The 14874-nt window shown below is 30.9% G+C and overlaps 2 protein-coding genes across 2 annotated transcripts; one reads left to right on the forward strand and one right to left on the reverse strand.

Annotated features, from left to right (window-relative positions):
- The first annotated feature begins 1996 nt into the window (after nucleotides 1–1996).
- Nucleotides 1997–3092, forward strand: LOC110624136 (probable acetyltransferase NATA1-like). Its single transcript, XM_021769241.2, has one exon. It carries the CDS (start codon nucleotides 2227–2229, stop codon nucleotides 2923–2925), a length of 699 nt encoding a protein of 232 aa, XP_021624933.1. The 5' UTR covers nucleotides 1997–2226; the 3' UTR covers nucleotides 2926–3092.
- A 9648-nt stretch (nucleotides 3093–12740) lies between these two features.
- On the reverse strand, nucleotides 12741–13812 carry LOC110625366 (hevamine-A). The gene has a single exon (XM_021770991.2). It carries the CDS (start codon nucleotides 13754–13756, stop codon nucleotides 12866–12868), a length of 891 nt encoding a protein of 296 aa, XP_021626683.1. The 5' UTR covers nucleotides 13757–13812; the 3' UTR covers nucleotides 12741–12865.
- Between the last annotated feature and the right edge of the window lie 1062 nt (nucleotides 13813–14874).

A 14874-nucleotide genomic window follows, 5' to 3' on the forward strand; every position in this document is an offset into this window, starting at 1 on the left:
AGCACATCCAACAAGCACATGGACAGCCCGCACTTCAAAGCCATTCACGCGGACCACACTTGCACATGGACCCACCAAGCTTCCTCACGTGGACCGAGCACGCAGCCCACTCCCGCTCAACATTCACATGCAGCATGGTGGCCACACACATCATGGTGGACATGCATATCACTCCCGCACATGGACCATTGCCTCCAGTGGATCAAGACCAGCACCAAAGCACTTCACGCACGTGGGCCCGCCTAGGCGCTTCATCAATTCACGCAATGGCCCACACTCCCAACTCCTGCACACAGCGCACGGACCCGCCAAATCACATGGACCAGGGACCGCACGTTCATCAATTCTCGCACGCGGGACCGCAATTTCCTAATTAGTGCGTTCATCTGCACCTATTTAAAGGCTCTTCAGCAGACAGAGAGAGGGGAGAATTCCACAATTCGGCGATTCCGCAGGAGCAAGGCAGAAGCTCTTCGGTTCTTTCCTTCCTTTCCTTTTATTTTTATTCTTTTCTGTTTTTTTTTTAATTCAGTCAATGAGTGGCTGATTTCTTAATTCTAGTTGAGGATTGGTTGAAAGTAAGGTTGTTTAATGGGTTGGGAGATCTGAACATAAATTATTGTCTTTGATTTTGTTCAATATTTATGTAATTGATGCTTTAATTATATGATTATTTTGTTGTTTTGATCAAATTGGCCACTTGATTTTAATTGCAAAGTTAATTGATTGTTAGTTGAGATTATTTTTAGTCTGTAATTGCTGGAAATATTCTGACCTTAGAACATTTGGCGTAAAAACCAAAGAATTGCATGATCTAGCGTTATCTCCATACGTTTGGGTAGCTAGGATTGAATCTCTCTATACAATTGTTTTGATGTCTATGGCCCAAGGATATTCCTTGGCAATTTGTTAATTAGTAATTAATTAGAGGACGTTCCCTAATTAATTTAATCATAAGGAGAGACATGGTGGTGAGAAGCGTCTTCCACCCCCATAACTAATCTATTGAACCAATCAAGATAATCTAAGTTTCAATGGTCAACCCAAACAATCAAAGTGGATCCATATCTTCAACTAGGTTTTTCTCATAGTGATTTACTCTTTTATTTTAATTATTTGCTTTCTATTATTACTCTCATTATTAGTTACTACAATCAATCCCAAACCCCCCATTTTACTTTTATTGTAATTTATTTTTATTCTGCTTCCAGTTTATCTCATTTGATCCCACTTTCAGTCTTTTATCTCATCTTTAATTTATTATTGTTTCAGTTCATTTTATTGGTCTTGTTGAGAAAAATAAATAGGTAATCAATTCTCTGTTGATTCGATCCTTTCACTACTATCTGCAGTTGTAAAATTGTTGATAATCAGGAAGTTATTTTTGACAGGTTTCGACAACCGTGAGTCAAAAATTGACGCATAAAAGAACTGTCTTGTCCATTGCAAGGGTGGAGGAGACAATGGTTTCTCTATTGACAACATATTTAACGGCAAGTAGTGAATTTTCAGCCATTTTAAGAGTGAGAGATAAAAAAAGGATTCTAAGTGAAGAGGTAGATAGAAAGGTTAGACTAAAATTACGAGTGAGACATAAATGATTGAGGATTACAATTTATTAAAATTTCACCACGGGGTTCCATCGTATGATCACAGTGGATAATATACTATAAGCATTATTATGAATTATTATACCATATTATAACGTAAAAACACGAAAATGCTTTTAATTTTTCTGTTTCATTTACAATAAAATTAAAATACTAAAAATTTTATTTTATTAAGAAGACATTCTTTTATTTAAATTTTATATTTAAATTAACCGTTTAAGTAACATGAGATTTAAATGTAAGAACTTTTTTTAATGAAATAAAAATTTAAAAACTTAAATATTTTAAATTTAAAGTTAAAATATATGGCAATTTAATTTATAATTATAATCAATTGAATAAACTTAAATAAAAGAAGTAATTAATTTATTTTGACGAAAAATAAAGTAATTTATTTTGTAGAGCAACAATTGGGAGAATACATTATTTTAACCTTATTTTTTTAATAGAATAGAAAAATACAAAAGACAAATGAAGAATTAATATTTATGTGGACAAATTTACCCTTGTAATCCTCTACTTCCGTGTGTACTCCCAACTATAAAGCCCCACCCCCACTTGAAACCCCTCCACTAGTCTGGAAGACTCATCGTTCTCCGCATTCCCCGACATAAAGATGGCAGCAGCTGCTCCACCTCCTCCACCAACCCCTGCACCGGATGCTCCCACCGGCCTCCCTGACTCCGACTGCACCCCCGTTGGCCACCCTCTCTTCTTAAGGATCCGTCTCGCAACCCCCGCTGATGTCTCCCACATCCACAAAATGATCCACCAAATGGCTGTCTTCGAGCGCCTCACTCATCAATTTGTTGCCACCGAATCCTCCCTCTCCGCCACCCTCTTTAACAATCCACCGTTCCAATCGTTCACTATCTTCCTTCTGGAGGTTTCCCCCAACCCTCTTCCCAATATAGTCTCCCCAAACTTCATGCCCATTGAGCGTATAATCCACTTCGACCTCCCTGTCATTGATCCAGAAGCCGAAAATTTCAAAAGTGGAGGCAACGATGTTGTGGTAGCTGGGTTCGTCCTCTTCTTCCCTAACTACTCAACTTTTTTAGCCAAACCAGGGTTGTATGTGGAAGATCTGTTCGTGAGGGAGTGTTACAGGAGGAAAGGAATGGGGAAGATGCTTCTGTCGGCGGTGGCTGCTCAGGCGGTGAAAATGGGGTATGGGAGAGTGGAGTGGACGGTGCTTGATTGGAATGTAAATGCTATTAAATTTTATGAGGAAATGGGTGCTAAAATCTTGACAGAGTGGAGGATTTGCAGGTTGACTGGTGAATCTCTTGAGGCTTATCGTGATGCCATTTGAGGATTAGGTTTGAATTCTGCAAGTTAAATTTCATGTCTTATGGAAATTCTTGCTTTGAATTAGATTAGATTTCTTTAGAAATGTTTATTTTCTTTAGTTTTTGTGTGGCTGTTCTGTTTTGGCTAATATCAGAAGAGAGAAATGATATGGTTTTTCTTTTTCCTCCATGGCCATGATGCTCCAGAAGTGAAATGGAAGTGTTAATGAGGTTGTATGATTGATAACTTTAGAAAGTGAGAAGAAGCTTTTCTGTCCTCACCAACCGCCGCCAAAACCACCAAAGAGAAAATATGGATGAACCAAATCTTTGGCAAGAAAATTCTATCTTAAAAAGAAAAAAAAATCATAATCTAAACTATTAGCCAATTTTAAAAATAGATGAATTAGCAAACCCATTTGTATAAATGGATTGATTCAACCAAATGCTTGATTCAACAAACTTTGGATTTTTCAAAAACCTGCAAGAGTTTGCTTTGGTTTTCTCTTCCTTTATATGACTAAAGCAAAAGAACAATGAATTTGGCAAAATTAGAATATAGGGAAGTAATCAATTTCTTCAAAAGTGGGTTTTCTCTGCTATTTCTTTGCAAAAGTTATATAGTTCCAAGTAAGGTGAGGCAAATAGCAGAAGCGTAAAAGTGAAAAGGATTGCATTCTTTTTAGCTTTGCTTGCATTTAAAGATAAAACACGGTTTTCTATTTAATTCTTATAATAGAAAGAAATTTACAGTTTAATTTTTTATTTTAAAAAATATATTAATGTATATCGAACGTTTCAATCAATTTTAAAAAATTTATTAGTCAATCAATTTTAAAAAATTTATTAATTAATTATTTTATTAATTTTTATCATTAAGTGTTTTAGTATTTAATTTTTATAATTTTAAAAAAATTATTAGTTGATTTCTTAATTTTATAAGAAGTCTAATAATTAATTTTTTATATTAAGAGTATTTAAGATTTTTTTTATAATATTTAATAGTCAAAATTAATAGACAGATTAATTAATAGATTTTTTAAAATGTTATGAATATTTTAATATATTTTTTAAAATAAAAAAATTAATTAATGAATTTTTTTAATATTATAAAAATTAAATAGTAATAGATGATATCTTTAAAAACCAAAAAAAAAAGATTTGGATGATACTTTTTCTTTTTTCCTCCAAAGCTAAAAGATTCATTAACTAAAGTTAAAAGAGGCTAAGAAATTAGTATAATAGACTTGCTAAAATAAAGAACCTACCCCAAATGATAAAAACTCCAAGTAGATTTGATATGGGTAATTTCATTTAGGTATGGTTGATTTTGAGTTAAAATTTATAGAAAATTGATATTTTATCTTTAATGAGTACATATTTACTGCAAATACCTATTTTAATTCAATATTCACTATTTATTTTTTTGTGCAATTTGTGGAATAATATTATATCAGATTAAATTAGCCAATGAAAAATATTTTTCTAAATAAAGCCATTCTTAAGAAAATGATTTCCTTTGTAGGAAAATAAAAGTCATTTTCTATATTTTGACAATTTTATTAATATCTCTGTATATAAAATTTTTAATATATTTTATATTTTAAATTAAAATTAAATAATAAAAAATGTTATTTTAAAAAAATATTTTTAAAATACAAAATACAAGTTATTTTCTAAAAATAAACGGAGGTTTAATCTCCCAAATTAATCTCATTTTCAATTTTGAATTAAATACTATAAAAGAACTTTATTTGGGAGAAATTAAGGATAGCACGTATTGAGCACTAGCATTTAAACCATTAATTATGCATGGGTGAAAATTATGAAGAATGATGAGAGAAAAGTTAACTTTATTAATCTCTCAAAAATGAATTATGAGTTTGTACAAAGAATAGTGTGCTTCATATAGTCCTGTATAGCACACATGTAAAATAAAATAACCAAAATAGTCTTATTATTACTAAGTCATTAATTAAATACAAAATAATAATGTACAAATAAACACTATACATTAATATTCTTTATAATCTCTCCTCAAGTTAAAACCGGATAGGACGACAAATTGAACTTAGAAGAGATGTAGTAGTGTTGATCCACAAATAGAGGCTTGGTAAGGATGCATGGAAGTTGCTCTTGAGTTGAGAGACGAGAAGGGCTGATGAAGACTTTTTGGAGTTTCTCCCTAACAACATAACAATCAATATTAATATGAAGACTGGGTTGACTTTGTTATCACGACGAAGAGGAATGGACAAGTTAACATCCATCTGTAAATCTTGAAGAATATAAATAATCTAAAGTAATTCACAAATGATATTTATGATGGCCCTATATTCTACCTCAGCAAAGGGCGTGACAATAGTAAACTATTTTTTAGTCTTATAATGGATTAATAAAGATTTAGAGAAATACAAAACCTAGTAAGAGATTTTCTTGAAAAAGGACAGGAGGCCTGATAAAGTCACAATAAATTGTAAGTTACAAGCTGGATATAATAAGAAAATACAATCCCTATTGCAAAGTACCTCTCAAATACCTTAAAACATACATTGCTTCCTCTGATTGAGGCTTTCAAGGCATATTTATATACCGATTGAGATGTTGAACAACATAATTGATATTTAATCTGGTTAAATTAACATAAAGAAATATGTCAATTAACCTTCTATAAGCATCAAGTTCAATAACAAGATCCCCTGTATCAGGAGACAAGTGCAACCATTTAGACAAAGGGAAGGAAGCTGGCTTACATTGCATCATGCTAGCATCTTTTAAAAGGACTAAAACAAAGAGAGGAAGAACTTAAAAGAGAGTCATGTTAACAAAATCTTGCAGCCATGGTGATTTTTGGTAGATCTCCTAAAAACAGGAGGTAGATAGGAGCTGAAACTAATTGATCATTGTTAAGGGAAGGAGTGGTGGAAGGAAAATAAGATGGAGAATCTGAATCTGTCGTTGAAACAGGCAAACAACATCTTGCACTTTACTCTCATTCTTAAATGGAAATACTTTTTCATGAAACACCACATTCCTACTAATAAAAATGGTGTTATCAACCAAACTGTAGGACATATATGCCTTATGACTCTCTGCATAGCCAATCATCATAATTTTAATAGACCTATCACCAAACTTGTCTTATTACTACCTATTTTAGTTGCAACACATAGGCAACCAAATTTTCTTATATGTGAATAGTGAGGAAATATCCCAAACAATCTTTCATAAGGACTTTCCTACCTAAATCTCTCCATAAGTAATCTATTAATCAAATAGGTAGTAGTGAGGATGCATTCAAGCTAGAACTTTTAGGGGACATTGGATTGGACCTTTAAGGCTCTAGTTATATGAAGAATATGTCTATGCTTCCTTTCTATTATTTTATTTTGTTGTGGAATATAAAGGCAAGATTTTTTTTTTTGTGAATAATAGCCTGGTTTGTGAAAATTCTACTGTATTCATGACTGAAAAATTCATAACCATTATCTGTTCTGATAACTTTTGCAGTAACACCAAACTAATTTTCTACCATTCTTAAAAAATTGGATAAAACATCAACAGTTTGCCCTTTAAGATGCATCATGAAAATCCATATTGCTTTGGTATAATCATCCACTATAGTAAGAAAGGACATATCTGGCATTGGAAATCATGGTTGTTATTAATCCTAATTTCATCAACGTGTTTCAATTTTCCAATAGAAGCATGTCCCGGTCTATCATATAAATTAACAACATCCATAACATGCATACACACACTAAAATCTGGATAAAAGTTTTCTTTATTAGTGCATGTTGTAGAAGCATGGTATTTACAAATGAATTCAATACAAGCATTGCATTTACCACTTTATGTAAACATTTATGCATCTCAGTAAGAGAGACACTCATATGATTCAATCTATACAATCCTATATTTTCCCTTTCCATAATAACCACTCTCTTAATTAGAGGGTCATGTATTATAAAACAGTTAGAGTAGAACATTAGGCTCAGAGAAGTTCTGACAAGCTTACTTATAACAGAGAGAAGTTTGTAATGAAACTTTGGGACAAAGAACATTCTCAACTTGAATAGACTCAGATAGAATAATAGAACCAGCATGAAAGACCTCAACAATAATGTCATCAAGAAGATAAATAGAAATGAATTTATTAAATAATTTTAAGGATTTGAAGAAAGATTTATTGGAAGACATGTGATAAGTTGCACCAGTGTTTAAGATCCAATTGACATCTACATATGCTCTAGCACAACAAAACCAACTAAATTGAAATTACGAGCAAAAGTCATTTGGCTTAAATTAAAAACAAATCCAGAGTAGGATCCTGATTGGTTAGTGTTTATTGTCAAAGTTGTTTTGCATTTCACTAGCTTTGTGACCTTCTATTGCGAAGAGCTTAACATGACATTAAGCTCATCAATCTTAGAAGCTATATTAAGAGGGTCGATTATCCTCTTCAACTTTCTTGTGGTTTTAGGTTGCTTAAGAGACTGTTCACCAATTTTATTTCTAGGATTTATGCCAAACAAGGTACCTTATTAACTTGAAACAATCCTCCCTAACATGTCCATCCATGTTATAATAGGTACAATGCCCTTCCTTGAAATCAGGTCTCTTCTACCTCCCTTGGAGCTGCCCTTGTACTTTATTAAGCAACACAAGAGAGTCCACATTCTCATTCATACTCTCTAAAAACTTCCTTTTATGACTCAAATTTGAGCACCATAAAGTATGCTTTACTCATAGATGCTAATGGATCCATTTCAAGAACCTAATCCCTCATAGACCAAACACATCATTTATGCCCATTAGAAACAACATAAGCTTGTTTCTATTGTTTATTTCATCAATTGCTTTAGATGCTCTATATTTACATAGAGGTAGGGTTTTTGCTGACCTTAATTCATCCTAGAGTCTCTTTATTTTGGTGAAGTAGACTGATACAAAGACATTTTCTTGAGTGATTAAAGAAATTTTCCTATTTAATTAATAGATCATTGGCTCATTACACTCCCAAAATCTATCAATGATTTCGAGCTAAAGATCTCTAACCGAAGCTATACAAATGGATCCATCTAATAACTCCTTGGATATTGAATTTAATATCCAAGATGTCACCATTAAATCACATCTTCTCCATTATTCATATAACTCAGAACCCTTATCAGGCATTAAAATTGTGCCTTTAATAAACCCTAACTTCTGTTGAACTCCCAGGACTATTCTTACAACTCTACTATAAGATTTGAAGTTGGTTTCCACTAAAGGTGCAAAAACTAAGACCATACCTAGATGATCCAACGACTATAGAGTATGAGGATCTTCGATTACTTATTCATATTTTGACATTTATTGACAACAATGACGAATGTCTGATCCCTACTACTGTTATCCCGTTTTAGCATTATCAATGAAAATCTCGATAATCACATGACTCAAATGTGAGAAAGAATAAGAAGAATATTGTAGATCAAGTCATAACCCTCACCCTAACCTGCTATGATACCATGTAAGGATTGGTGAAAAAAAAATTAACTTTATTAATCATTTAAAAATGAATTAAGAGTCTACACAAAAAAAAATATTGTGCTTTATATAGTCCTGTGTAGTACATGTGTAAAAGGAAATAACAAAAATACTCCTCTTATTACTAATTAGTCGTCAATTAAATATAAAATAACAATGTACAAAGAAATCCTAATATGTATGATATTTTTTACAAAAAGTATTATATATATATATATATATAATGCGTGGGATGGGAGAAAACACGTACTCATATGAGGACTAGTATTTCAGCTGTTGATTATGCATAGGGATGGGTGAAAAATATTTCCACTATTGATTATACATGGAAAAAAAGTTTCTCAATCTGGACAAAAAAAATTGGCCTCCCAAGAGGCAAAGTCGCCTCATGAGAGCAATTGTCAAGGGCTACCGCAAAGCAATATGGGTTACTACATAGCACATTGCTAGGGGGAAGAGGACAAGCAATGAAGGCAAGGCCACCTAACAAGGCACATACCTCCATTAGCAGCAGGTCAGAGTCTTCAAAAGATGCATGGAAACTGGGAAGATCTATGTATGTAGAGCTCATTGACATTCATTTAAAGTCGTGTAGGTCATTCACCAGCCACAGCGAGCATAGACCCCAATGTTTTCCATTAATAAAGTTAAAGAACTCCATATGGATCACCAAAACACATCTTCAGCTTAAACAAAGGCTCTGCCATGAGATTTCCACCAGTCACAACAAGTAGTTATTTCCCCCGTCAAGCTTGGGATTGATGAAATCCACCGAATTGATTCCTCTTAAAGCTACAATTTTTTTTTCTATGTTTATTACTGCCTACGTGTATTAATTAAAATCGTTGTCTCTCAAATCGTTCCAAGTCTCTACTTCTTTCCTTCTAAATCATCTCTCAAATTTTAAAATCACTCAAGTCTGTCTTACGTCAAACTCCATAGATTTTTCTCTATGGAGATATTTTTTACTGCCACGTTGGCACGACAAGTGTCAACTTCAGCCTTTGAACTCACTAAATTAATAAACTAGGAAATGTTTGATTTCTTGTGGTTCATTATTTCACCTAACGTGGTCAGCCCCAACCATTGTAAGAAGTTTTGCCGCCTCAATCACACGGCAGAAAGAAGACAACATGGAAGTTTCCTCTCTATTTCAGCCATCACCCAAGGCCTAAGACTAGCTAATGCCCAAGACAAGAGCCTAAGAAACATGTTTCTTTATTTTAGCCTAAATTCATTGTATTCATTGAATCACTGCTCCACTGACAGGAATTAAGTAATCAATTATTTAGTTTTAATAAAATTTATACTATTATTTAGAAATTACTAGTAGGTGTCCGAAAATTTTTAAAAATTTATTAATTCATTTATATTTTAAAATATTTTAATAAAAATATTTTTATATTTTATGAAATTAATCTCTTTGTTACTCTTATTAAACAAATTATTAATCAATTATTTCAGTTTTAATTAGAAAAATTTTAATAAAAAAAATTAAATAGTATAAATATTTAAAATTATAAGTAATAAATAAATACACATAATTAAAATTATAGAGAATGGAACATATAAATAATTTAAGGTATTTAATAGTTTTTTTTAATTAAAAAGAACTAAAAAGTTGAATTTTATAAAATATAAAATTTTTTTAATTGAATGATATTAAAATAGAATCAACAAATTAAATTTATAAAAACTCAAAGATCAATAATAATTTATTCTATTTTTAATTTTTGTAATTTTAAGAGCACAATAAATTAGTTTTTCCTATTAAATTGCAGTTAAGGATAACTTTATCATTTGTATTTAAATTACACGTATTAATTAAATAGTTGAAGTGTATAACATTACAAAATTTTTCCGGATTAGTAATAGATTTTTCCGTTACTAATCAATGAAAAATCCGTTACTAACCAGTTTAGTAACGGATTAGTAACGGATTTACATTCGTTATTATGAACGTCATTGCTAATCCAATAGTAATCGATTAACAATCCGTTACTGATTTAGTAACGGATTTAGTAACGAATTTGTAATGAAATTTAGTAACGGATTTAGTAATGAATTTGTAATGAAATTTAGTAACGGATTTCAAATCTGTTACTAATTTAATAAAAATTAAAAATATATATATAAATTGCATCCGTTACCAAATTTAGTAACGGATAGAAATCTGTTACTAATCCGTTACTAATTTGATAAAATAAAAAATAAAAAAAATATATTAAATTTATATTCCGTTATTAAATCTATTGTTAATTTTAAAAAATATTTAAAAAATTATATTAAATTATTAATTTATTTCATTTTTTTTGAAATAGAATTAATTTATTTCATTATATTTTATATTAGATAATAATTTAATTATGGTAAACTATTAATTTTTTCATTGTATTTTATATTAAATATTAACTTTAATATTTTAAATTTTATTAATTTTATGAAAAAATTATTATAAAATTACATGAGAAAATTTAAAAAAAGAAAAAATGTGAGGGAATAGAAAAAAATGAGATATAAGAGAGAAAATAACAAAAGAAAGAAAATAATGATAAAAATGAAGAGCAAATAAGAAAAAAGGGAAAATTAAAGGAAATGAGACAAAAGGAAGAAAAAATAGAAAAAAGAAAGAAAATGAGAGAAAGATGAAGAAAAAATGAAAAAAAATAAAGAGAAAATGAAGATATACAAAAGAATGTAAAAAAAAAGGTTAGAGTATATATATGAGAGAAAAGAAAGTAAATGAATGAATAATGAAAGAAAAAGGAAGGAAAAATGATAGAAAGTGTAAGAGAAAATGAAAGAAAATAGAAGAAAATGAAAGAAAAAATATGAGAGAAAATAAAATAAAAATCAAGTGATAAAAGGAAGATCAATAATGAAAGAAAATTGAAGGAAATGAAAGAAAATTGAAGAGAAAATTGAAGGAAAAGAAAGAAAATGAAAACAAATGGAGTTAATAATTAAGAAAAAAAATAAGATAAAGGAGAAATGAAGAAATGAGGAGAGAAGAGGAGAAAGAAAATGAATGAAATGAAAGGTAAATAAAATGGGGAGAAAGAAAATGAATGAAGTGAAGGGAGATAAAATGGGTGAGTGTATAAATACGCGAATTAGTAACGGATTAAATCTGTTACTAAATTTTAAAAAAAATGCGGGCAAACTAAAATAAAAATGCGGTATTATTCTCCAAATTTTAGTAACGGATTTCTTAATCCGTTATTAATTTTTAGATTAGTAACGGATTTAGTAACGGATTTAATCCGTTACTAAATTTTAAAAAAAATGCGGGCGAACTAAAATAAAAAGGTGATATTATTCTCCAAATTTTAGTAACGGATTTCTTAATCCGTTACTAATTTTTAGATTAGTAACGGACTCAGTAACAGATTTTTTCCGTTACTAAATTAGAAATAAAAATGCGAAAATTTAAAATTAAAGCGCGATATTTTATTTTCTATAATTTAGTAACGGATTAAATCCGTTACTAAATCCGTTACTAATTATATAATAGATTGCATTCCGTTATTAAATCCGTTACTATTTTATTTATTTAGTAACCGATTTAGTAACAAATTTATTAACGGATTGAGATCAATTATTAATTTTTAGCTAATTTAATAACGGATCTCAAAAACAGTTATTAAAATTATAAATAATTTTATTAAATAATAGATTTAGTAACGGATTGTACTAAATAATAAAAATTAGTAACGGAATATAAAATCTGTTATTAATCCATTACAAATTTGCAACGAATTTAAATTCATTACTAATATCTATTACTATTCCGACAGATTTTTGTAGTGTAAAATTATAGAAACTAAATTGAATATAAAATAAAGAAATCTGGCTATATTTCTACTTCATTTTAGGAATATCCATAAGGAAACAATAGAGTAATGAAAACTCTAGAGAAATTCTGTAAAAGGAAATTCTGATGTGGGACTCATGTCAATTACATGTTAGTCCCTGAATATGGAAAAAATTTATCATATATACCATACTCTACGGTCACACATTTAAATTCGCGTTGAGTTGATATAAGCCGTTGAGATTATCCTCCAAAATAAATTTTTTTAAGATTATTTTATTTTTTATATTTTTTTAAATATATAAATATGTAATACTTTTTTTATATATTTTATTCTAAAAAAAATTTTAATGTGATAATGAAACATTTTAAATCTGTGTATTGATTACTTTTCACTTTTTTCACGCTTAATTTTTAGATTATGTGATCAAATATATGCTTTTGTCATGATTTATTGAGAACAAGCTATAGGAAATGATAAAAGAGATCATAAATCAAGAAAACACACAATTCTGCATATATTTGAAGCTTTACATATATAGCACAAAGCATAATTTTATATATATCAACTCCCAAGGATAAGGAGATTTATTCACACAAGGCTGTGAAGAAGACATTTAGACAGAGCCCTTGATGGCCTTGCTATAACCAGTTTGATCATCATAATACTTGGACCATAGCATGACTCCTCCATATTTAGCAGAACCCTTAATTGCAGGAAGAACTTTTGAAGTGAGATCAGTTGCAGGGATGAATCCACTTCCAGCTGCAGCAGGAGCAGCAGGTAATCCCAAGAAAAACTTATTAGCAGGAATACTTGAAGTCCATTGCTTCCATGCATCTTCAAGATTGGTAATACTTCCAGAGGAGTATTGGCAGGGAGGATTGTTGTAGAACTGAATCCAAACATAATCAAAAAGTCCTGTCTTAAGGGCATTTCCTATCCATGCATCAGGGAATGGGCACTGGGGAGCTGCAGTTAAGTATACTTTTTTACCTTTCTTGCTATATGCTAAAAGGAATCTCGCAAGATCGTCCCAGTGTTGGCTTGTTCCTCCTTCAATGTCAAAATCAATCCCATCTAGAACAGCTGGTCCAAGTGGTCGAGATGACGAATGACCACCCAAGAAGTTATTCCAAAGATAAGTGGCAACCTGTCTAGCATCCTCAGTAGATGCAAGATAATAACTCCCAGCTCCTCCACCAATAGAGAGCATCACCTTGATGCCTTTGGCTTGACATGATTTAATATCAGAGCTTAAGCCTGTGCAGTTGTATGGATCACAATGACCAGCGAGGTTGATCACAGGAGCCTGACCATTGCCAAAAGTGGGCAGGAAAGCTATATTTACAAAGTCATAATTTCTAGTGGCACAAGTCTCAGCCAAGGTCCCTTCATTTCCATTCTGACCCCAATAGATTGCTATTCCACCAGCATCAGAACCCAAAAGCAGCGTTAAAATCACTGACAAGAAGAATAATACTAAGATTGGAGAACTTGAGGGCATTCTTAAACTGAACTAGAAATGTTTTAAAGCACTAGCTAGTATATTCTTCTCAGGATTTTCTGCTTTGGCACTACAACGCTCAAAAGAATTTCCTTTTTATAGGCAAAACTGATCACATTCTGATGGATACAATTTTAGTCTTTGTCGAGGATGCGTGCCTCAGCAGTTGTTTCGTTACGCCTGATATGGACGAACAGATGACAACTAATTTACTGATACAAGAATTTCTCATTCACATCTTCAATTATCAAATCCTGATGACCACTTTCCACACCTTGAGCTGTTGTCTGCTCTCTACTGTTTTTGTATATTTTCTTTGCATAGTTTTCTGTAATTGTCTGTACTTGTTTGCTATTAATAGAAAAAGACAAACATTACATGTACAATAGCTTAATCATGTTCTGAGCATCTTGGGTTGTTGCACAGTTCTTTATTATCATTTATTTGTCCACTTTTACTTTATCTGTCTCTGCATTTTCACAATCAGCTGAAAATGATAAACAATAAAATGCATTAATGGAGTCAGCAGCTGAATCATATTATCAGATTTTTATTGGTTGACAAAACTGTGGCCTCTTTATATCTTAATAAATTATTAAGTGAAGAATTACCAACAACTTCATTTTCACACAGCTGACAAGGAAAGTTGACATTTTTATCAGGCTGAGGTCTGTAGTTTCAAGTTTGTCTCCCTTCCACAAGTATTTGTCCCCCAAATCAACGGAAACATAACAAAGTAGTCTTCATCTATGTGATTGCAAATCCAAATTCTAATCATAGAATTTGTACTTCTAAACTTTTTCATTTAGACCATAAAATAGAAAGTTGATATGTGGTGATGATTTTAGCATACCACGTCAGCAACTCATGTCAAATATGGCAATGACTTTAACCTGCTATATTAGAGGTGGCGATAACGTCAACATATCTAATGATATCAGTCATTATATCCTCAGAATTCTAACCATGCAAAAGTTTAAACCCTAAAATATAATGAAAGTTACCTTAGTGTCTAAAGTGAAAAAATGTGAAAATACAAGTAACTAAAGTTTATTTTTTCTTTTATTTTTCCTCATTTAAAAAATCTAATAAAGTTTAAAAGGAATTATATAATTAAT

The sequence above is a fragment of the Manihot esculenta genome, chromosome 10 (assembly GCF_001659605.2).
Source record: "Manihot esculenta cultivar AM560-2 chromosome 10, M.esculenta_v8, whole genome shotgun sequence".
Lineage (NCBI taxonomy): Eukaryota > Viridiplantae > Streptophyta > Magnoliopsida > Malpighiales > Euphorbiaceae > Manihot > Manihot esculenta.